At 37.8% G+C, this 23,138-nt stretch overlaps 1 protein-coding gene across 2 annotated transcripts in view; it reads left to right on the forward strand.

Annotated features, from left to right (window-relative positions):
• The window catches only part of BAZ1B (bromodomain adjacent to zinc finger domain 1B), a 73,789-nt gene that overhangs the window by 10,454 nt on the left and 40,197 nt on the right, over positions 1–23,138 (forward strand). For both annotated transcript variants that reach the window (XM_030300159.1, XM_030300158.1), the window contains exons 3-6: positions 2,967–3,111; positions 11,989–12,190; positions 16,351–16,472; positions 18,808–19,005. In XM_030300159.1, coding sequence (XP_030156019.1) covers positions 2,967–3,111; positions 11,989–12,190; positions 16,351–16,472; positions 18,808–19,005 — 667 coding nt within the window. The remainder of the gene's footprint in view (positions 1–2,966; positions 3,112–11,988; positions 12,191–16,350; positions 16,473–18,807; positions 19,006–23,138) is intronic.

The following is a 23,138-nucleotide window of genomic DNA, read 5'->3' on the forward strand; positions in this document are numbered from 1 at the left end:
CTTGTGGACTTCTTGAGGGCAGGTCTCATATGTGACTTATTCTTGAATTGGTTACAGTGCTGAGACACTATCTTCTGCACTATATGAGCACTTACTGTTTGCTTTTTGCAAATAGAGATAATGTTGCCTTCTCTGGGTATCTTTTTGAGACAAAAAGTTGTGTGTGTGAAAATTATATGTAAATAAAAGATAGTAACCATTAACTTACAACAAAGAGTATGAAGAGTACTGAAGAGGAAATCAGTTATTGTTACTCTTTGGGAAAAATCCAAAGAGAATCCATAAAAAACTGTTAGGAGTAATAAGAGAATTCAGTTTCAAAATATAAATAAATTGCTTTCCTCCACACAAAGAGGCAGTGGGAATTTAGAGGGTAGAGACTAACCTGGAATTGTTAGGGAAAACTTCATGTGGCTCTATGAGGAAGGTAACACTTGAAAAATAGTTTGTACCAGATTATGGAAGACAAGATGAGCTATTCGTATTTAATTCTGTGAACAATAGGAGGACAGCAGTAATTTTTGAACAGGAGAGAAACATGGGATGGTTTTGGTGATTGATGTTTAGGCTTTGAGATTAATCTGGGAACTGTGTAGGAAGAGTTCAAGAAGGAAAAGCAGGTGGGAAGTTGATGTGGGCTTGCTAGGATAGTATTCAGGTAGAGAGTGATGGCATTATTGGGAATAGAAATAATGAGTTGGAGTCTGTAATCCTTCCTGAAAAGAGGGTTTTGGGCCATAACTTTGGAAAACTGCTACAAACTTCTTGAAAAGTCATAATACTTAGGGTATTTAAGATTTTCAGAAGACCTCCAGTAAAGAAACTAGCTTGGTTTAACCTTGTGGATCTGAAACTTACTTGATCTTAGAAGCCATTACAGCAGAGTGAAGTTCTAAAGAACACAGATGGGGGAATGTTTTATGTGATTTGATAGTGAACAGAATATAGAGAATGATGAGAGGGATTACTGAAAAAGTATGATTATGCAATTTTTATTTAAGAAGAAATCTTTTTTTTTTTTTTTTTTTGGTTTATAAAAGTAATGCATACTTGTTTACGTATGTAAACACTACAGAGTTAGTAAAAGAATCTGAACATCATCGTCCATCCTCACTCCCCAGAAGTAGCTGTGGACAATGAAGTTTTAAAAAGCTTGGTGACTGGGAGGCTTATTAATAAGCATTTATAGGGGCCAGGAAAGGCCTCATGGAGTTAAGGAAGTCTGAGGACATCTTTGGAGGATGATTAAGCTGGGAGGGAGGATGGTGGGGAGAGGACAAAGGTAAAAGCCTTAACAAAGGCAGGGAGACTAGAAGCTTATTGATTGGGACTGGGGAAAAGCAGATATAACTCAGGTAAATTTTAAGGCAGTATGGTAAGAGATTTTAAATCTAGCAGTCAGTTGGAGGAACATTTTTAGTTATGAACAGAGTGGGAATATGATGATAGTAAGCCTAATACTTGGATGTGTACGAATGTTCTCATGCCTGGTCCTTCCTTGCCTTGCAACACAAATATTAATTGATCTGGCCAGAACTGGAGATCTTAAATTTTTTTTTTTTTTTAATGTTTGTTTGTTTTTGAGACAGAGAGAGACAGAGCATGAACGGGGGAGGGTCAGAGAGAGAGGGAGACACAGAATCTGAAACAGGCTCCAGGCTCGGAGCTGTCCGCACAGAGCCCAACGCGGGGCTCGAACTCACGGACCGTGAGATCATGACCTGAGCCGAAGTCGGACGCCCAACCGACTGAGCCACCCAGGCGCCCCCAGAACTGGAGACCTTAATGAGTTTCCATTTAGATTGCTTCCCATTTTCTGCTATCATGAAGAATCCAGCAATGACCATCTTTGTGCACATGTTGACACTTTTAAAAAAATTTTTTAACATTTATTCATTTTTGAGAGTGAGAGAGACAGAGCATGAGCAGGGGAGGGGCAGAGAGAGAGGGAGACACAGAATCTGAAGCAGGCTCCAGGCTCTGAGCTGTTAGCACAGGTCCTGACGCGGGGCTCGAACCCATGGAGTGTGAGATCATGAAGCTGAAGTTGGACGCTTAACCGACTGAGCCACCCAGGCGCCCCAAGTTGACACTTTTGATAATTGTCAAACTGCATTCCAAAAGAGTAGGAACCTAGGCTGTCAGCTGTGCATGAATGCACATTGCACTCTTTCCTTGCTTATACTGGGCATGTCCGTGAGTTTAATAAGTAGAAAGTAGCACTTAATTGTTTCACTTTTGCAAGAGCTTTGGAGTTCAAGTCATGGTTCCAGTCCTTCCTGATTTATTTTCCTTACTCATAAAATCAAAATTCTATACCCCTCCTGAGGCATTGTGGGTACTAACTGAATGAATGCATAGGGAAGCATTTTCTTGATGAAGGTGTAACACAAATAGACTCAAGTTACAGTCTTCTAACAAAAAATGGGCAAAGGGTATGAATAAATAATTCATACCTGAAAAGGGAAGTCTACTATAAAAACAAATGGGAAAATGTTCAGCCTTACTGATGATGTGCCTGTTACTCTTATTTTCCAGATGAGAAAATTAACCTGGATAGGTCCATCTGACAGAGTTCTTTACTAGTTCCTTCTTTGTCCTGTGTGCCACATGGTTTTTAATCTTTGTGTTCCCCAGTGCCTCACTTAGCTTTGCTAAAGAAATGTTTTTTTTTTTTTTTAACGTTTATTTATTTTTGAGACAGAGAGAGACAGATCATGAATGGGGGAGGGGCAGAGAGAGAGGGAGACCCAGAATCGGAAGCAGGCTCCAGGCTCCGAGCCATCAGCCCAGAGCCCGACGCGGGGCTCGAACTCGCGGACCGCGAGATTGTGACCTGAGCTGAAGTCAGATGCTCAACCGACTGAGCCACCCAGGCGCCCCAAGAAATGTTTGAATTAACTTGAATTAATTCTCTAGATAGGTTTTTCTGCATTTTCTTGGTAACTAATAATGTGTTTGTTTAGTTTGAAGGAAGAGTTCCCTGCCTGGTACGAGAAACTTGTTCTGGAAATGGTTCATCATAACACAGCCTCTCTAGAGAAGTTAGTAGATACTGCTTGGTTGGAGATCATGACCAAATATGCTGTGGGAGAAGAGTGTGATTTTGAGGTAAGTACCTGCTCCCCCCTTTTTTGGTACAATTTGACTCCATAACCATATGTCAGGATTAGAGCTTCTAGTATAGATTATAGAGTACATTTCTGTGTGCAAAATTGTGTTATATTTGAAGTTTGCTTTGCTTAGTGTCAGATATTATAAGGGCCAAATTTTAGAACCATAATCATTGTTGGGAATATTTAACTTTATGTTAATATTACAAAAATTGTTACACTGTGTACTGCTGCATCCTTGTTTTCCTTGTTTTAGCCCTTTTTGATAACTGCTATCTTGACTTTTTTTGGTTGTGTAATTTTTTCATACTTTGTTTCAAAGACTTTCAGATGTTTAATCCAAATCTGTGGTACCAAAAGCAAAGAATGTCATTTCACTACAATAGTGAGCAAATTGACTTTTTTCTTTCTCTGCTAAATTTGTTTTTGTTGTTGTTGTTGTTGTTGTTTTAAATTTTTTTGTTTTTATTTGAGAGAGAGAGACCAAGCAGGAGCATGGGAGGGGCAGAGAGAGAGGGAGAGACCATCTGAAGCAGTCTCCAGGCTCTTTGCTGACTGCACAGAGCCTGATGAGGGGCTCTAACTCATGAACTGTGAGATCATGACCTGAGCCGAAGTCGGATGCTTAACTGACTGAGCCACCCAGGCACCCCTGCTATATTTGTTTTTTAATTTTGTAGCCCAAATAGCACAAGGATAACTATTACTAAAGTGATAATAACCTAAAACTAAAGCAATCCCTGTATAATCCTTTGAAAGCTTAAATAAGATTCAGGAGTAAGGGAACTTAACATTTGTTAAATATTTATAGTGGACACTAGGCTGGTTGCTTTACCATAATGTCTTGCAGAATATGCACAGAAATGTTGAAGTAGTAAATAGGCTCAAATATCTTTTTCTTTCTTTCTTTCTTTTTCTTTCTTTCTTTCTTTCTTTCTTTTTCTTTCTTTTTTTTCTTTCTTTCTTTCTTTCTTTCTTTCTTTCTTTCTTTCTTTCTTCTTTCTTTCTTTCTTTCTTTCCTTCTTCCTTCCTTCCTCCTTCCTTCCTTCCTTCCTTCCTTCTTCTTCCTTCTTCCTTCTCTCTTTTCTTTTGTTTTCTTTTCTTTTGTTTTCTTTTCTTCCTCCCTCTCTCCTTCCTCACTCATTCACTCACTCAGATATTTAAATAGCGTGTTCAGAGGCGCTTGGCTGGCTCAGTCGGTGGAGCATGTGACTCTTGATCTCGGGGTTGTGAGTTCAGGCCCCACATTGGGTGTAGAGATCACTCAAAAAGAAAATTAAAAACAAATAAAACTTGTTGATGTTGATGTTTCAGTTAAGAGTGATTTCGTCTGTATGTAATGAAGTAGCTAACTAGCAGTGCCCAGTACTTCTCAAGCTTTAGCCTAAATAGAATCACTTAAAGGACTTCTGAATATACATTCTTGGGTGCCATCCCCTGATAGTTTGGTTCAGAAGGTCTAGGATAGGCCCTAAAAGTATGCATTTCTAACAAGCTCTGGGGTATGATGATGATACTCTGTGGATAGCATTGAGTAGTATAGCATTGGTTTAGGCAGTGAAAACATTTGGTTATCTCATGTAAGTCTTAGAGGTGGGTGACACCAGATGTGGCGTAGAGGTTGGGAAATATTGTCAAGGACCTATGCTTTGTATCTTTCTGCCTTTCTGCTTTGGGCTTCTCAGTGTATTGGTTTTGTCCTTAGCTTTGGTGCCTCTTGGTTGTGAACTTACGACTGTATTCAGAGTGAGAAAATGCTTATATAAGCATTGTAAGAAAATTGTAAGAAACAGGAGGGAGTGGGTACTGGAACAAGAAGAGAGTAATGTAGTTGTGGAAGAGAAGAGTATTTCGGTAGTAAGGTGTGACCCATTTCACAGGGAGATGGGAGTAAATACCCCGACATCACTTTTCTTCCACTGTCTGATTTTCTGCTCTTGTTTCCCATGGGTTGAACTCACCAAAATCTAGAGGACAAGGGAGCCCTTTGATGTAGGCCACAGAGATCAGCCTGTATAAGCCCAGAGCAAGGTAGACCAGAATGGAGACAGATTTGGAGTGGCACGAGGAAAATATGCTGTACACATCTGGAAGGTGAAAGAGGCAAAGTTTGACAAAGGGGGAGAGAGAAATTAAAATTGGGGAGATCTGTATGCCCATAAAACGTATGAAAACATAGTGATCCAAGAAATAAGTAAAAAGCATAGCAGGACCATTTATACATATCAGATTAGTAAATAAGAAAAAGTAAAAATAATGCCAAGTTTGACAAGAATGTGGAACTATTTTGATAACACTTCAACATTATTGAAAACAATTGAATGTGCACTTTTTTTTTGTTGGTGTTTTTAAATGTTTATTTACTTATTTTTTTTTTGTTGGTGTTTTTAATGTTTATTTTACTTTTGAGAGAGAGAGACAGAGACAGAGACAGAGAGAGAGAGAGAGAGAGAGAGAGAGAGCGCGCGGGAGTGAGGAGGAGCAGAGAGAGAGGGAGGCAGAGAATTCCAAGCAGGCTTTGCACTGTCAGCACAGAGCCCAATACAGGGCTTGAATTCACAAAGCTGAGATCCTGACCTGAGGTAAAATCAAGAGTTGGATGCTTAACTGACTGAGCCACTTAGGTGTCCCTGAATATCATTTTAATAACTAATAATGTCGAAGATCTTCTCATATTTTTGTTGCTATCCTTTTATATATATTTCTTTTGATGAAGTGTCTGTTCAAATGTCCATTTTGGGGCGCCTGGGTGGCTCAGTCGGTTAAGTGTCCGACTTCGGCTCAGGTCATGATCTCACGGTCCGTGAGTTCAAGCCCCACGTCGGGCTCTGTGCTGAAAGCTCAGAGCCTGGAGCCTGTTTCAGATTCTGTGTCTCCCTCTCTCTCCGACCCTCCCCCATTCATGCTCTGTCTCTCTCTGTCTCAAAAATAAATAAACATTAAAAAAAAATCAAAAAAAATCTTTGTCCATTTTTAAATTGGATTGTTTTCTTGTTTTTGAGTTTTGAGACTTTTTAATTCTGGATACAAGTTCTTTATTAGATCTGGATACAAGTTGTTTATTTGCTCCCCACCAGGGCTTGTGTTTTATGTTTTTTGTTTTTTAATGTTTATTTTTTGAGAGAGAGAGAGTGCAAGCAGGGGAGGGGCAGAGAGAGAGGAAGACACAGAACTCGAAGCAGGCTCCAGGCTCTGAGCTGTCAGCACAGAGCCTGACATGGGGCTCAAACTCATGGACCATGAGATCATGACCTGACCCAAAAGTCGGACACTCAACCTACTGAGCCACCCAGTCGCCCGTTGAGGCTTGTGTTTTGATTCTCTTAACAGTGTCTTTTAAAGAGCACAATTTTTTTAGTTTTCATGATGCTGAATAGAAAGCAACTATGCCTAGTGGTATTTGTAATTATTTAATATAAATGATCTAAACATTTAAGTTAAAAGATAGAAATTGCCAGATTGGATAAAAAAGCAAGATGCAATTATATGCTGCCTATACGATGCAAATAGGATAATGGTAAAAAGATGGAGAAAGAGGTATCATCTTAACATTAAAAGAAATCTGGGGTCGCCTGGGTGGCTCAGTCACTTAAGCTGACTTCAGCTCAGGTCATGATCTCATGGTTTGTGAGTCCAAGCGCTGCATTGGGCTCTGCACTGAGAGTGTGGAACCCTGCCTGGGATTTTCCCTCTCTCCCTCTCTCTCTTCCCCTCTTCCCCCAACTCTCTCTCAGAGTAAATACATAAACTTAAAAAAAAAAAAAGAATTCTGGAATGGCAAGGTGCCTGGGTGGCTCAGTAGGTTGAGCACCCAACTCTTGATTTTGGCTAGGTCGTTATCTCACAATTGTGAGATTGAGATTGAGCCCGGTGTGGAGCTCTGTGTTGGGCTTGGAGCCTGTTGAGATTCTTTCTACCTCTCCCTCTGCCCCTCCTTCCCTGCTTGTGTGTGTGTGTGTCTTTCTCTCTCTCACAAAAGGAAAGAAATCTGGAATGGCTATGTAAATATAAGACAAAGTAGATTTCAGGGCAAAAGTATTACCATAGGTAAAAATTTTTTTTTTAATTTTTTTTTTTTTTTTTTTTTTTTAGTGTTTATTTTTGGGAGAGAGAGAGAGAGTGTGTGAGCAAGGGTGGGCAGAGAGAGAGGGAGACACAGAATCTGAAGCAGGCTCCAGGCTCTGAGCTGTCAGCACAGAGCCCGATGCGGGGCTTGAACTCAAGAACTAACTGTGAGATCATGACCTGAGCTGAAGTTGAACACTTAACAGACTGAGCCACCCAGGCGCCCCTACATTTTTTTTTTTTTAATTTGAATTTTAGTTAAGAAATATTTCATAATGAGAGGGGTCAGTTTTTTAAGAAGACACAGCAGCCCTTAATGTTTATGTATTTACTAATGAGTTTTTCAAGATATATGAAACAAAAATGGATAGAGCTGTAAGAAGAAATAGATATCCTAGTTATGGTTGGAGTTTTCAACACCTCTCTTCTCAGTAACTGATAGAAAATGGAGACAAAGTCAGCAAGAATATGGAAAACTTGAGTTAGCATTATCAACCAATGTGACTTAATTACCATTTATAAAATACTCTACCTGATAACTACAGAAGAGACATTACTCTCAAATGTATAGTTTACCAAGGTGGATCATACATACTCTGGGCCATAAAATAAATTGAAAAGGATTCAAGTCCTACAGAGAATATACTGTGATGAAAATGGAATTACATTAGAAATCAATAATAGTTATCTGGAAACTGCAAATAATGGAAATTACAAATAATTGGAAACTAATAAATACCTTTAACTTACTCAGAGTTAAGGGAAAATCAAAAGGGAAATTAGAAAATGTTTTGAACTGAGTGTGAATGAAGGCATCTGGGTGACTCAGTTGATTAAGCATTTGACTCAGGTGATGATCTCACGGTTCCTGAGATCAAGCATGCTTGGGAAATTCTCTCTCTCTTCCCCTCTCCCACTCTCCCTCCCGCTCCCCACTTGGATGTGCGTCTCCCTCTCTCTCAAAATAAATCAACATTAAAAAAAAATGAAAACACAATATATTAGAATTTGTGAGATGTTGCTTATGGTAGGGCTTAGGAGAAATGTATAGCACTAAACAACCAAGCAACTTTAAACAAACAAAATAGAAAGTTCTCAAATCATTGACTTCTACCTTAAGAAATTAAGAAAAAGAAGAGCTTTCAAATTCAAAGAAAACAAGAAGAAAAGATTCAATAAGTTTAGATCAAAGTGAAAATCAGTAAAATAGAAAACAGGAAAGTCGTTGCAACCAAAAGCTGGTAATTTGAAAAAGATCAGTAAAATTGATAAACCTCTAGCCAAACTCTCAGGAGAAAAAGAGAGGATACAATAACCAATATGAGGAATTAGATGATGTCACTACAGTCTACATATATTGACAGGATTATAAGAGAATGTTAGGAGCATCTTTATGCCAATAAATTTGACAACTTAAATGGACAAATTCCTTGAAAGATACTACCAAAAATGCATTCAGCAAGAAATAAAAACCTTAACAGTCCTATATCTATTAAAGAAAATGAGTTTGTAGTTAAATTATCTGGCAAAACTCCAGGCCCAAATGTCTTCATTGGTGAGTTCTACCAAACATTTAAGGAAGAAATAGCACCAATTCTATCCGGACGTTTCCAGAAAATAGAAGAGCGGAGGGAGGAGGGAATTCTTTGCACATTATGTATGAGGTCAGTATTACCCCAATACTAAGACCATATAAACGCATTATATAAGAAAAAACTATGGACTAAGGCAAAAAAAATTCTGTGTTTACAAAACTCCTGTGTGAACATAGATGCAAAATTTCTTTATTTATTTTTATTAAAAAAAATTTTTTTAATGTTTACTTTTGAGAGACGAGTGCAAGTGGAGATGGGGCAGAGAGGAGAGGGAGACACAGAATCTGAAGCAGACCTCCAGGTTCTGAGCTATCAGCACAGAGGCTGACGTGGGGCTCCCACCCATGAACTGTGAGATCATGACCTGAGCTGAAGTGGATGCTTAACTGACTGAATCACCAGGCACTCCTATTTTTTATTGTTTTTATTTTAGAGAGCAAGAGAGAGACCACAATCAGGGGAGAGGGGCAGAGGGGAGAGAGAGAGAGAAGGAGAGAGAAAATCCCAAGCAGGTTCCACGTTCAGCACAGAACCCAGCTCAGGGCTCGATCACGCAACCCTGGGATCATGGACCTGAGCAAAATCAAGAGTTAGAAGCTCAACTGACTGAGCACCCAGGTACCCATAGATGGAAATTTTCTAATCAAATTTAGCAAATGAATGCAACACTTCCTTAGGAGAAGGATAATTCATCATTACCCAGTGGGGTTAATCCTCCAAATGCAAAGTTGTTATAAATTTTTGTATAATTTCTTTTTTATTTTTTAATTTTTTTTAATTTTTTTTTTTTTAGCGTTTATTTATTTTTGAGACAGAGAGAGACAAAGCATGAATGGGGGAGGGTCAGAGAGAGGGAGACACAGAATCTGAAACAGGCTCCAGGCTCTGAGCTGTCAGCACAGAGCCTGACATGGGGCTCGAACTCACGGGCCGCGAGATCATGACCTGGGCCGAAGTCGGCCGCTAACCGACTGAGCCACCCAGGCGCCCCTGTATAATTCTTTTTTAAATATATTTGTAAATTACATCCACGTTTGTTAGCACGTAGTGCAACAATGATTTCAGGAGTAGATTCCTTAATGCCCCTTACCCATTTAGTCCACCCTCCTCCCACAATCCTTCTAGTAACCCTCTGTTCTTTATATTTAAGAGTCTTTTATGTTTTGTCCCCCTCCCTGTTTTTTATGTTATTTTTGCTTCCCTTCCCCTTATGTTCATCTGTTTCGTATCTTAAATTCCTCATATGAGTGAAGTCATACGATACTTGTCTTTCTCTAATTTTGCTTAGCATAATATCCTCTGGTTCCATCCACATTGTCATAAATGGCAAGATTTCGTTCTTTTTGATTGCTGAGTAGTACTCCATTGTATATATTTATGTACACATCTTATCCATTCATCTGTGAGGACATTTGGGCTCTTTTAAATTTATAATTCAGTTGAGAACAACCAAGAAAAACTATATGGTCATCTCCAGTTTACACAAAGAAAGCATTCAACAAAGTCCGACATTAGTTCCTAATAAAAACTTATAGCAAACTGCAAATAGAAATTTCTTCAACCTAAAAAAAAAAAAAGAAATTTCTTCAACCTGGTAAAGGATATTTATGGATTAGTCACCAGCTAGCATTATACCTAATGGTAAAAGACTGAATGCTTGCTCTCCCACTCCATTTAACATTGTAATTTGAGGTTCTAGCTAGTTGTGTGTCAAGAAAAGGAATAAAGGGCATCTAAATTGTAAAGGAAGAAGTATAGTTATCTTATGTGTAGACAGCATGATTGTCCATGTAGAAAATCTGGAATCTCCCATAAAATCTCTTAGAACTAACAAGTGAGTTTAGCAGGGTAGCAGGATATAGGGTAAATAATACGAAAACCAATGTTAGCAACATGCAATTGGAAATTGAAATTTAGAAAGATCAGTACCATTTATGATAACATCAAAAATATGCTGTGCTCTAGGAGTAAATCTGACAAGAGGCATACAAGACCTAGACACTAAAAATTATAAAATGTTTCTGAGAGAAATTAAACAAGATCTTAAATGATGGAGAGAGATATTGTCTTCATGGGTCAGAAAACTCAGTATTGTTAAAATGGCAGTTCTTCCCAAAGTGATGTGTAGATACACCACAATGCTATTAAAATCCTAGCAGCTTTTAACTATACTCAAATTAAAAAATTATTTTAAAAAATCCCAGAAGCTTTTTTATGGGAACTGTCAAGCTGATTGTAAAATTCATGTGAAAATGCAAAGAACTTTGACAAAGAACAACCAAGTTAGAGGTATAATACTGCTTGATTTTGAGCCTTATTTTCAAGTATTAAGGTGGTATGAAATTGTTGTAAGATAGACTAATAGATTCATTGGGACACAATAGCATCCAGAAATAGACTCCTATACGTCCATCCATGTATACACACGCTGCTCATTTTTGATAGATGATTAAGTGAAGAAAAGATAGTCTTTTCAACAGATGATTCTAAAATAATTGGATATTCGTATGTATAGTTATATATTTATCAAAGATATTATTTTTAAGTAATCTCTACACCCAACGTGGAGTTGGAACTCACAACCTCAGGATCAAGAGTTGCATGCTTGGGGCGCCTGGGTGGCGCAGTCGGTTAAGTGTCCGACTTCAGCCAGGTCACGATCTCGCGGTCCGTGAGTTCGAGCCCCGCGTCGGGCTCTGGGCTGATGGCTCGGAGCCTGGAGCCTGTTTCCGATTCTGTGTCTCCCTCTCTCTCTGCCCCTCCCCCGTTCATGCTCTGTCTCTCTCTGTCCCAAAAATAAATAAAAAACGTTGAAAAAAAAATTAAAAAAAAAAAAAAAGATTCTTTAAAAAAAAAAAAGAGTTGCATGCTATTCTGACTGAGCCAGCCAGGCACCCCTACGTAGTTGATTTTTTAACAAAATGGAAGTTCTTGAACTGTGTTTACACATATGTCAGGTTAGTGTAGTGATGGCCTTTTAGCCTTAGTACATCGGTACATGAATTATGAACTAGATTGTGATCATTTTATTTTTTAAGGTATCCTATTGCCGTTTAGAAGTCTGAGAAACAAAGTTGGAAAAAAATCACAACTTGGCTACTTTTTCAGTGAATTTTTTTGTCAGGTGAAGTGGGATATATATGAATAATATATTCTAAACATCTTTAGGTTCTTGGTTCTTTATTATCTTTGATTCTCTCTTGTCTCCTTTATAGGTTGGGAAGGAAAAAATGCTCAAGGTGAGGATTGTGAAGATTCATCCTTTGGAGAAAGTGGATGAAGAGGCCACTGAGAAGAAATCAGACGGTGCCTGTGATTCTCCCTCAAGTGACAAAGAGAATTCTAGCCAAATTGCTCAGGATCATCAGAAGAAGGAGCCAATTGTGAAAGAGGATGAAGGAAGGAGAGAGAGTATTAGTATGTATGATGCTAGCTTTCCTTAGTGAGTTATGCTACTCTGTTTATTTTATCCTCCATAAATCTTTTGAGTTCTAACAATTAAATTTGTAATTAAGTTTTATAGATAAATAGATATGTTTTTGTTCATTTATGATTCAGAAAACAATTAAAATATCCACTAAGGGAATCAAGATTTAAATCTCCCCACACAGTTAAGACCAGGGGGAAGTCTTACCTCTGGCTGCTTAGAAATCTGTGTGCACATACCTGCCTACTCAGGATGGGAAAGAGTTTGCTTTCCTTTTCTCCAAGTTGGACATTCATAAGGATGCGTGGAAGGGGGGCGATTGGAATAGGAGGAGCTAATTCAAATCCATCCTTTCTTTTCTTTTCTTTTCTTTTCTTTTTCTTTTCTTCTCTCTCTCTCTCTCTCTCTCTCTCTCTCTCTCTCTCTCTCCCCCTCTCCCTCTCCCTCTCTCTCCCTCTCTCTCTGTTTCTTTCCCTCCCTCTCTCTCTCTCTCTCTCTCTTTCTTGTATATTGGTTTATTTTTGAGAGGGAGAGAGAGCCCATCCGCACAAGCAGGGGAGGGGCAGAGAGAGAGGGAGGTACAGAATCCGAAGCAGGTTCCAGGCTCTGAGCTGTCAGTGCAGAGCCTGACGGGCTCAAACTCTTGAACCATGAGATCATGACCTGAGCTGAAGTCAGACACTTAACCGACTGAGCCACCCAAGGGTCCCGCTCTTTTTTTTTTCTTTTTTCATTTTGTAAGCCATTGCTGTGCTTTTAAGAGATTTCATTTTATCTGCATAAATTCAGGTCCCTCTCAGATAGGAATTGCCAGAATTGTGAAACTCTAAAAGTAAATTTTAGGGGCCTGGAGACCTTAACCATGATGTGTTGAAAGTTGAGAAACAGAGATGTTGTTCACCGGGGAGACTTTTTAGCCTCTGAGTCCTTTTTTTTTTTTTTTTTTTTTTAAATTTGTGTAAATAAGGAATTTATTTGGGTCCCTTCTTTTTCCAAAAATAGGATTACTCAAGAGGGTTTGTGTATACTGATTCCCTCTCTGTGACTGTTAGAGGATCCAGTAATTTTACTTCATTATTTAACTGTCATAAAGTTCGAGTTAGAATGTTGCATTAGAATGTTCCACCGTCTGCCTTCTGTTTTGTGTCTCCAGATGTTTTGGATATGTGCAGATGGTTTTAGAGGGATGTCCTTACCTACTCCCAAGGCAGCTTCTGAGATTGTTGTGTAGCTGTCCCCCTCCCCCGCAGTTGTTGATACTTTAGTTTTGTTTTCCACTGTGTACTATGAATGCTAATGTCTGTGTTTTTCAGTTTTTCTCCTTTTTGATACTGGAGGTTTATAATATGTGTGTTTTTCATAGATCCTAAGATTTGAGGAGGATAAGTGTTTTGGTTAAGTGTTGGCTGTTAGGTCTTCTAACACTTCTTTTCTTATAGAATCAAATCATTGGCATACCAATGATGTGTTACAGTTGTTAGTTTTATACCTTAAGCATCATGTACCAGGAACTGCTGGTTTTAGGCTTTGGCTATTTTTTAGAGCCTGTGCCTTAGTTCAGGTTTTAATTATTGGGATATAATGTCATTTCTAGTATATTGTTACGCGTTGTAGGTGAGCTAAAGAATGTTACGGTGTACTCTGAATGTCTTCAGGGAAAAATTGATTAGAATTTTCGTAGAAATATGATAGGCAAATTCCAGTATGAAAAATATGTTCTCATCATGTGACCTTGCCTTTTACTTTGTGGGGGACAGAAATAATGTATTAGGGCAGGAACTTTTCAGCTTTGTGTTCCTAACCTCTCTTGTAGCAATTTCTGTATTCTTCCTCCATCTTAGAAGGGAGTGATCTTTCCAATTGGCGAAGATACTTGTTCTTTGAATTCCATTCCCTCCTAGTTTTTCAAGGAATAGGTAAACTTATTACTCTACTATAGAATGTTTTAAACCCTTTTTCTAATCATTCTTAACTTATAAATAAAGTCCCATTTTCTAAAAACAATAACTATCCTCCCTTGATCCTGTTGTTCTATTTCTGTCTTAATTCATTCAAGGTAAGATTCTTGAGAATGTTGTCTCTGCTTTCTGACCATGAGTTTATTCCTTACGCTGTTATGTATAAGTGTGACTTCTGCCTCTTTATTCCTAAAACTGTTCCTAATAAGGTTATAGGTGACCCCCTAATTGCAAAATTCACTGATTTCTTCTTTGTTTTTTTTTTTGTTTTTTTTTTACTTTTCTGTTCCATTTAACACTGTTGGTCACTCTCATATCTTTCAGCTTATTTAGTACCATAGTCTCTTAGGTTTCCCAACTACTTTTCTGTTTTATTTTTATTTTTATTTTTAGTAATTTCTGCACCCAATATGGGACTTGAACTCATGACCCTGAGATCAAGAGTCACATACTTTTCCAACTGAACCAGCCAAGCACCCCTACTTTCCTGTTTTGTTTTTTTTTAACCTCCTTTTCTCATTAAATTATTTTTCATAGGAATTTTCTGCTCCCCCCCCCCTTTTTTTTTTGGTGCAAAAAGGTGATTTTATTAAAGTACGGGGATAAAGCCTGTGGGCAGGAAGAGCTGCCTGCTGCCTTTTTTTTTTTTTTTTAAAGTTTATTTATTTATTTTGAGAGAGAGAGTGTACGCATGTGATTGGGAAATGGACCGAGAGAGAGAATGGGAGAGAGAATCCCAAGCAGGTTCTGTGCTATCAGTGAGGAGCCCAGTATGGGGCTCAAACTCATGAACCATGAGATAGTGACCTGAGCCGAAAATAAGAGTTGGTCATTTGACCTACTGAGCCACCCAGGCACCCTTGCTGCCTTTTTATTTTTCTGCAGAAGTGTACTGTTACATTTCATTCCGTCCACAGTTTAAATTCTTAATCTGTATAAAGGCTGACGATTTCCAGGACCACATCAGTTTAACTCCTAAACTTTAGATCTAGTCTTCACATGCATGTCCCAAGCAGTTCAAATTTAACACCTGTAAAGCTGAATTAATCGTCTTGCTTATGTTGTCTTCCCAAGGCATGTCAACAAGAATCCTGCTAGTCTTTCAGCATTCTTTTACTCAGTTAATGACACTGTCCTCTCCTTGGTCCCTAAGGCAGAAAACTTGGAAGCCGTTAGCATTTCCACATCTAGGTGGTTACCAAATCTTGTATTCTAAATACCTCTTGACTCTTTTAGTCTCCATTCCAGTTACATTAATTCAGGTGTTTAGTATTACATCTTGTGATTTCCCATTCTTCAGTCTCACCTTGCCATTTTACTCATTTTCTAACTTTCAAAAGTGTTATTTTCTTTCTCAGTTGTTTTCAGACTAGTAATCTTTCAAAATGTATATCTAGTTAGTTAGACAAGAAATCCTTTGTTTCCCTAGTGCCCATGAGACAAATTCCAGTCTCTAAAGGGTATACAGTGTTAGGGCTCCTGGCTGCTGGCTCAGTTGGTAGAGCATGTGACTCTTGATCTTAGGGTCTCGAGTTCAAGCCCTACGCTGGACATTGGACATGGAGCCTACTTAAAAAAAAAAATTAATGGGGGTACCTGGGTGACTCGGTTAAGTATTCAACTTCGGTTCAGGTCATGATCTCACAGTTTATGAGTTTGGGCCCCACATTGGGCTCTTTGCTGTCAGCGCAGAACCTGCTTCAGATCCTGTCTCCCTCTCGCTGTCCTTCCCCCACTCATACTTTCCCTCTTTCAAAAATAAACATTTAAAAATTTTTTTAAAAAGGTGTACAGTGTTATTTATAATTTGGCTCCTACGTATCTTTAGTCTGATGTTTTCACTATAGCCTAGATCATATTCACTCATTTTACGGCTTATAGTCTCTGAACAAGTTCTAGTCGTTCTAGGCCTCTCCTTTGCCTGTCTTCCAGACCAAGTTAGAGTTGCTCCTCTCTGCTCTCATAGTATTTTTTTTTTGTCCCAATCTCTGTTACAGTATTTTGCCACATTATATTGTAAGTTTTGTAGACTCTCACAGACTTGATCTGCTTGAGGTAAGGACTTTATGATTCATCTTTGTGTCTCATCACTCAGTGCCTGGTGCAGAGTAGGTGTTCAATAAGATTATTAATAAATGAATGGATAAAATTAAAGACGTATTTTTTCACTAATTTTCTATTGATTTGACTAGATGACAGAGCACGTAGATCTCCACGAAAACTCCCTACTTCATTAAAAAAAGGAGAAAGGAAATGGGCTCCGCCAAAATTTTTGCCTCACAAATATGATGTGAAATTACAAAATGAAGATAAGGTTAGTTGGCACTTTATATTAAACCTCTTAAATGTCGAAAATGCTATTTCAGAAAATATCATAGGGCCAGTTTTCTCGGAGAAAATGTGCTACAGAAAAATGTGAATGAATGTGTTTCTATGGTAAATTCTAGGCTTTTGTAGTCTTTGTAATTATGACCTTAAGTTAAATTGTATTTTTTTCCCCTAGGAGATAGCATACTGTTTTCTTTTAATAAGAATTATTAGGGTCTAAGAATAATTTGCATTTGAGTTTCAAACTCAGTTTGAAAAATAAGAATCGGTTCGCAGCAGTTACGGACTTTCTCCAGGAAATAGCTCTTCCCAGTTAAAAATAAAGCAATTTGTAATAAACTCAGAAACCAAGTCAGTTCTCATCAGCACTTTTACAAGGTATCTGTGAAGCTAATAATCTAAAACAGTAAATACCCTTAAAATAACTTAGTGCTAAGTTTTATTGATTCTAAGGTTTGAATGTTTTTAATATGTCCAGAGTCAGGACATTGCTTAAATGAATTGGCAAGAATTGTTTTCTTAGTGGCATATAAAACACTGTGTTTTTTCATTGATAGTGTCTTAGAATCCGTGAAATATGGCATATTAGTTTCAGGTACTTGTATACCTGTATGTATAAAATCTTGTATTTAGAAAGAGGCAAGATGGGCTGCTGGATATGGAAGATAACTGCACATTTGTCTTCCTGTTCAACTGTTTATAGAAGAAACAGGGCCTGAGAAGTTGAAGAATTCTGTCAAAGTTCCTAATTTAGTAAATGAGCGTGGGAAGGAGTATAACCCAGTTCTTTTGGCTCTTCAGAGTGTTGGATTTTTTTTCCCACCTCAAAAAGTTGACAAGTCTTATTCTATTTTGACTCTTTTTTTTTTTTTTTGAAGATTTTAATTTTAAGTAATTTCTATACCCAATGTGGGGCTTGAACTTACAACCCTGAGATAAGAGTCTAATGCTCTTCTGACTGAGTCATCTGATCGCCCCCAGCACTTTGACTCCATTTGTTTTATAGTTGATGTGAAGGCATTGCTAAATTGTTAGGATTTCTTTATATTTGAAAATTGGATGTTAAATACAGTTTTTCACTAAGTTTCTTCACCTTCAGCAGGGTTGCTAGTTAAAATATTATTACTAGGGAGTCTCATCCACTTCCCTGATTATCGTTTGTATTCTTACTGATGAGTGTGAAGAATGTAAATTGCTTTGTTTACGTGTAGTAAATAGAGGAAGATAGAATATACAAATAAGGGTAAAAGATATTTCTAATCCTGTGCTCAGAGATGATATTTGGTGAATATAGATGTGGTTAATGGTGGTTAGCTTGTTTGTTTTTTTTTAGAACATTGAGTAGGGGCGAGGAGCAGAGGGAGAGAGGAAGAGAATCTTGAACAGCCTCCATGCTCAGCACAGAGCCCAACACGGGGTTCCATCCCACAACCCTGGGATCAGGACCTGAGCCACCCAGGTGCCCCAGCTTTTAAGTGACTTTTGAAAATAGGAGTCGGGGCACTGGCTGGCTCAGTTGGTAAAGTATGATACTTGATCTTGGGGTTATGAGTTTGAGTCCCATGTTGGGTATAGAGATTACCTAAAAATAAAATTTTAGGGGGAAACAAAGAGAGGATTTTATACATACTATTTTGTAACTTGCTTTTTTCATTTACTATATGGTAAACGTCTGTGATGTCATTAAATTTTTTTCCAAAATAGTATTTTCAGATTGTAGTGTGTGTGATAGTCATCAGGAAGTTTTATTAAAAAATCTAGATTCCCAGCCTCTACTGCCAGAGATTCTTCTCATTCAGTAAGTTTGGGGGCCAAGAATCTGCACCTTAGACGATTCTGATAAATTCGTCCTGATTGAGAAACATTTTCCCCCTATGGTTGTCTATATTATGTGTAATATATTATACATAATTATATGCATGTATATATTGTATGCATATAATGGTTGCATTCATTCATTGTATGGATGTATTTTAATTTAAAAAATGAATCCCTTACTGATGTAGCTTTATGTAGTTTTCCCTTTTCCCCCCCCCCTTCCTTTTATTAGTTGACAGTCCGTTTATTTCTAAATTCTTAACAAGAGGAATTGCTGGTTCAGTGGGTATGCACAGTTTTAGGTCTTTGATACATACAGATAAATTGCCTAGGGATGTGTTTAATTTAACATTCTGTTTCTGAAAATTATTTTTCTTTCATCTAGTTTATAGCCCTGTTTTATAGAGGGAGTTATGATTTTTCTGGAAAGAACATAAATCTTTGTTCTCCGTGGTTAATTGCTTTTAACCCCAGTGGTAAGTTATTTATATTTGTTAACCTAGATCATCAGTAATGTGCCAGCAGACAGCTTGATTCGTACAGAACGCCCACCAAATAAGGAGATACTTCGATACTTTATACGGCATAACGCATTACGGGCTGGTACTGGTGAAAATGCACCATGGGTGGTAGAAGACGAATTGGTGAAGAAATATTCCCTGCCTAGCAAGTTCAGTGACTTTTTACTTGATCCATACAAGGTAAGGTCACTATTAATTTTTGAAGAGCAAGGTAGAACACTTAAACGAGTTCGTTTTCTTCAGTGGCTCCAGTTAGATTAGATTTTGAGCTCTTAACATCAGATAATGGATTCAGAAATTTTGACATCCATCTATTTTATGTAGATGATGATGTGGGGTTGATATTGAAAATCTCTCCTAGATTGATTTATTTTTTACTATGGTTGATTAAAACACAGACACACAGACACACACACGGTTTTTTGCCTCAGATTCTTCTTGGAATGAGGTATGATATAAATAGGAAAAAATTTTTTACAAATTAATTCCTAAGAATGAAAACTGATTTTGTATATCAGATAAGGTAAACACATCAGCAGCCTTGAAAAAGACTTGGAATGGGTATTAGTTTGTATGGCAGATTAGTAGAAAACCTAGCATTTCCCTCTTGAAAATGTTTTTTGTTTGTTTGTTTTTTGTTTTCTTTAATCAACTCGTTTGATCTTCCAAACAATTCTTATAATGTTGTGTCGGGTGTATGTGTATTTTATATACATATATACACATACACATAATCTTATTTTCCGGTTGCAGGAACTGAGGCTAGTCTAATTAAAACCAACAGAAACTAAAATGACAAAAGCCAAGACCTTGGCCTCAGATTTCTGATTGTCTTTTCTATCTCAGGGTTTCTCCAATAAGATTTTTTTTTTAATGTTTGTTTATTTTTGAGAGAGAATGTGCACGTGCATGCAAGCAGGGCAGAGAGAGGGGGGGTAGAGGATCTGAAAAAGGCTCTGTGCTGACAGCAGAGAGCCCGATGTGAGGCTCAAACTCACAAGTTACGAGATCATGGCCTGAGCCGAAGTTGGATGCTCAAACCTACTGAGCCACCCAGGTGCCCCTCCAATAAGATTTTTTTTTAATGTAAGTTTTGAGAGTATATATGTCTTTCGTTGGCAACTTTACTGATTTGCATACTGATATTTCACCTTTGTCTTTGGGCCAGGATAGGACTGGCAGAGGGCTACTGATCCATTTAAAACAGATTTTTCCCCTTCCTTTCAATTTTGAAAAATGAAGCACATCTTGAGGCATACAATTAAATTACTTCAATTATTTTAGACTGATTTTGCTGACAAAATTATATTGAGAAATAATTTTATTTCTCCAACCATAGTTTAATATTTAGCATGTTTTCTTATTCCAGACCAGCATGATCAAGCATTTTCTTCCTATGCTCTTTAAATTTTTATTATTTGCATAAAAAGGAAAATTAGAAATTAATTAATTGGCTTTTTCTAAATTTTTTTTTTTTTAACGTTTATTTTTGAGACAGGGAGAGACAGGGAGACACAGAGTCTGAAACAGGCTCCAGGCTCTGAGCTGTCAGCACAGAGCCCGACACGGGGCTCGAACTCACGGACTGCGAGATCATGACCTGAGCCGAAGCCGGACGCCCAACTGACTGAGCCACCCAGGCGCCCCAATTGGCTTTTTCTAGATCAGTACTAAAGTTTTTTATTTACTGAGGGGAAGTTTTAATTATTTGTCATTTCATTGCTATAGAGTTTTGGAATTCTGGTAAGGCTTTCAGTCGCTATAACATAAGATTACTGTCATTACTGTATGAAAATCCTATATAAAATCATCTCTGAATGAGTTTTTAGACCCTTGGATCATTTGAGTCCTTAAATATTTTCCTCTTGTTAAATCTTAACAGCTGTCTTTTATGTATTTTAGTTTAGTTTAAGTATGTGAATGACATGAAAGAAAGACTTAAAGAAGAAGAAGAAAGACTAAGTATTATTTATGGGTAAAAGGTCTTTTGGGCTAATAAGAACAAAAAAGCTGATCCACACTTTCTGTGGATGCTTAACTCACTTTCTGTAGGAGCCAGAGACTAGAATTCCAGGAGTGTATGAATAAATCACCTATTCTCAAATTTTCTAATGAGGTCTTAAGATACTAACTTAATAGAACCTGGCTATAAGATTGAGGTTAGGAATTGTAAGCTTGTTTAGAACAAAGTGCTGCCTGAAGTCAGTGATTATGCTTAGAGAAATTGAGACTCCTGTCCAATACCATTCTACACAGTAATTCTTATCTCCCCGTACGATTTGACCTGTCGCTGATTTTGTCTCCTGAGTTTTGCATATAAGTTGTGTTTTTCCTATTTGTAGTTTTCTTAAGGAACTTATAGCATCTCAGCCAGGACAGAATACAGTAAAGACATAGATAAGTAGACCATAAAACAATGCTTTGGATTTTCTTTTTTCATCTAAAGGAGATTTTAAATAATGCCTTGAGGATTCACGTTGATCAGATCTATGATCTGCCTATTCCAAAGTCAATAGCTTGAAAAAATTGTTTTTCTCTCTTTGCCTTCTCTTTGGATTTTGTAGAACTTGATATTCTGCCAGGCTGCTGAATGTAGCTACTGTGGAGAGAGAGGAGACCTGGAGAGAGGAAGCAAGTTCTGAGCAGTAGTTTGAGGAAAGGACCAGCAGGGAGAGCTTAGGTGGGAGAGAGGAAAAAGTTATTTAGGGATATGGAATTTTGGAGTGTGAGCCGAATAGGGCCTATTGTGATAATGAGAGTGTGTTTGTGGTCTTACAAACTCTAGAACATAAAACTTGAATAGAAGAACTATCTTACTCATTTTATGTTCTGTGATATTTAGTATAGGTATAATAGGTGTGTGGCTTGTGAAGTCATCTCTTTAAGAAGTACCATTCATTGAAACAAAATGCAGTGGACAGTTGAGTTTAGGGATAATGACTTGGGGGAGTGATTTATAAGGCATTTATTTGTGTGATCCCAGTCATCTAAGATGAAATCTGCTATCTTGGCTCATTGCCCTTTGGTAATAACATTGCAGCTCTAGTGTTTTGTTACTCTTACTTTAGATTGGTATATCCTAGTAGGGAAGCTTTGGTTTAAGAAAAAAAATTTAATGTTTATTTATTTATTTTTGAGAGCGAGGGAGAGCACAAGCTGGAGGGGCAGGGGCAGAGAGAGACAGAGGGAGACACAGAGTCCGAAGCAGGCTGCAGGCTTTGACCTGTCAGCACAGAGCCCAACGGGGGGCTCAAACTCCTGAACTGCAAGATCATGATCTAAGCCAAAGTTGGATGCTTAACTCACTGAGCCACCCAGGTACCCCATAGTAGGGAAGCTTTTGGATCAATATATAATGGCTAAATGCTACTTTTTTTTTTTTTTAACATCTATCTATCTATCTATCTATCTATCTATCTATCTATCTATTTTAGAGAGGGGGAGGGAGGGGGAGAGAGAGTGAGAGAGGGAGACACAGAATCCAAAGCAGGCTCCAGGCTCTGAGCTGTCAGCACGGAGCCCGATGCGGGGCTCAAACTCACCAACTGTGAGATCATGACCTGAGCCGAAGTTGGACTTTTAACTGACTGAACCACCCAGGTGCCTTGACAAGGCTATTTTCTAACATAAGTATAGTACAGGTATCAAAATCAGGAAATTAGCATTGAAACAATACTGTTATCTGCAGTTCTTACGCGTGTTTTGAAATTTGTCCCAATATTGTCTTTTTAGCTAAATTTTGTTTTTGTTTTCACAGGCTCCAGTGTAGTATCATGTATTATGTTTCCTTGTTTTGTGACTTGTTAGGAGACTGAGGTCTCCTCTGATCTGGAGCAGTCTCTCAGCTTTTCTTTGTCTTTCAGAAACTTTTGACATTTTGTAAGGATACAGGCCAGTTATTTTTATATGATGCTTCTCAATTCGGGGTTATTTCCATATAATTACATTCAGGTTATGGGTTTTTGGTAGAGATACCACAGAATTGATGTTGTGTGCCTCTTAGAGTGAATTATATCAAAAGGCACCTGATGTAATTTAATTTTGTCTCATTACTTAATGACATTATATATTTTTAAAGATGTTTCTCATCTCTCCTAATTAATGTTTCAAGTAGATGTTCAGGGTTTTGATGTTTTTCTTTAAATTTGCCTTTGGAATTTTCTGTTTGAGTTAGAGACTAGAGCAGAAGCACTTTAAAAATAAGTTAACTTTAGAAGTACTTAAGACTATTTTATGGTAACCTATTTTGCACATTTGCTGATAAAGACACCTAGAGATTGAGGCGAGCCCATTGTGTGAGTGTTACCTTGAAA

Source organism: Lynx canadensis, chromosome E3 (assembly GCF_007474595.2).
Source record: "Lynx canadensis isolate LIC74 chromosome E3, mLynCan4.pri.v2, whole genome shotgun sequence".
Lineage (NCBI taxonomy): Eukaryota > Metazoa > Chordata > Mammalia > Carnivora > Felidae > Lynx > Lynx canadensis.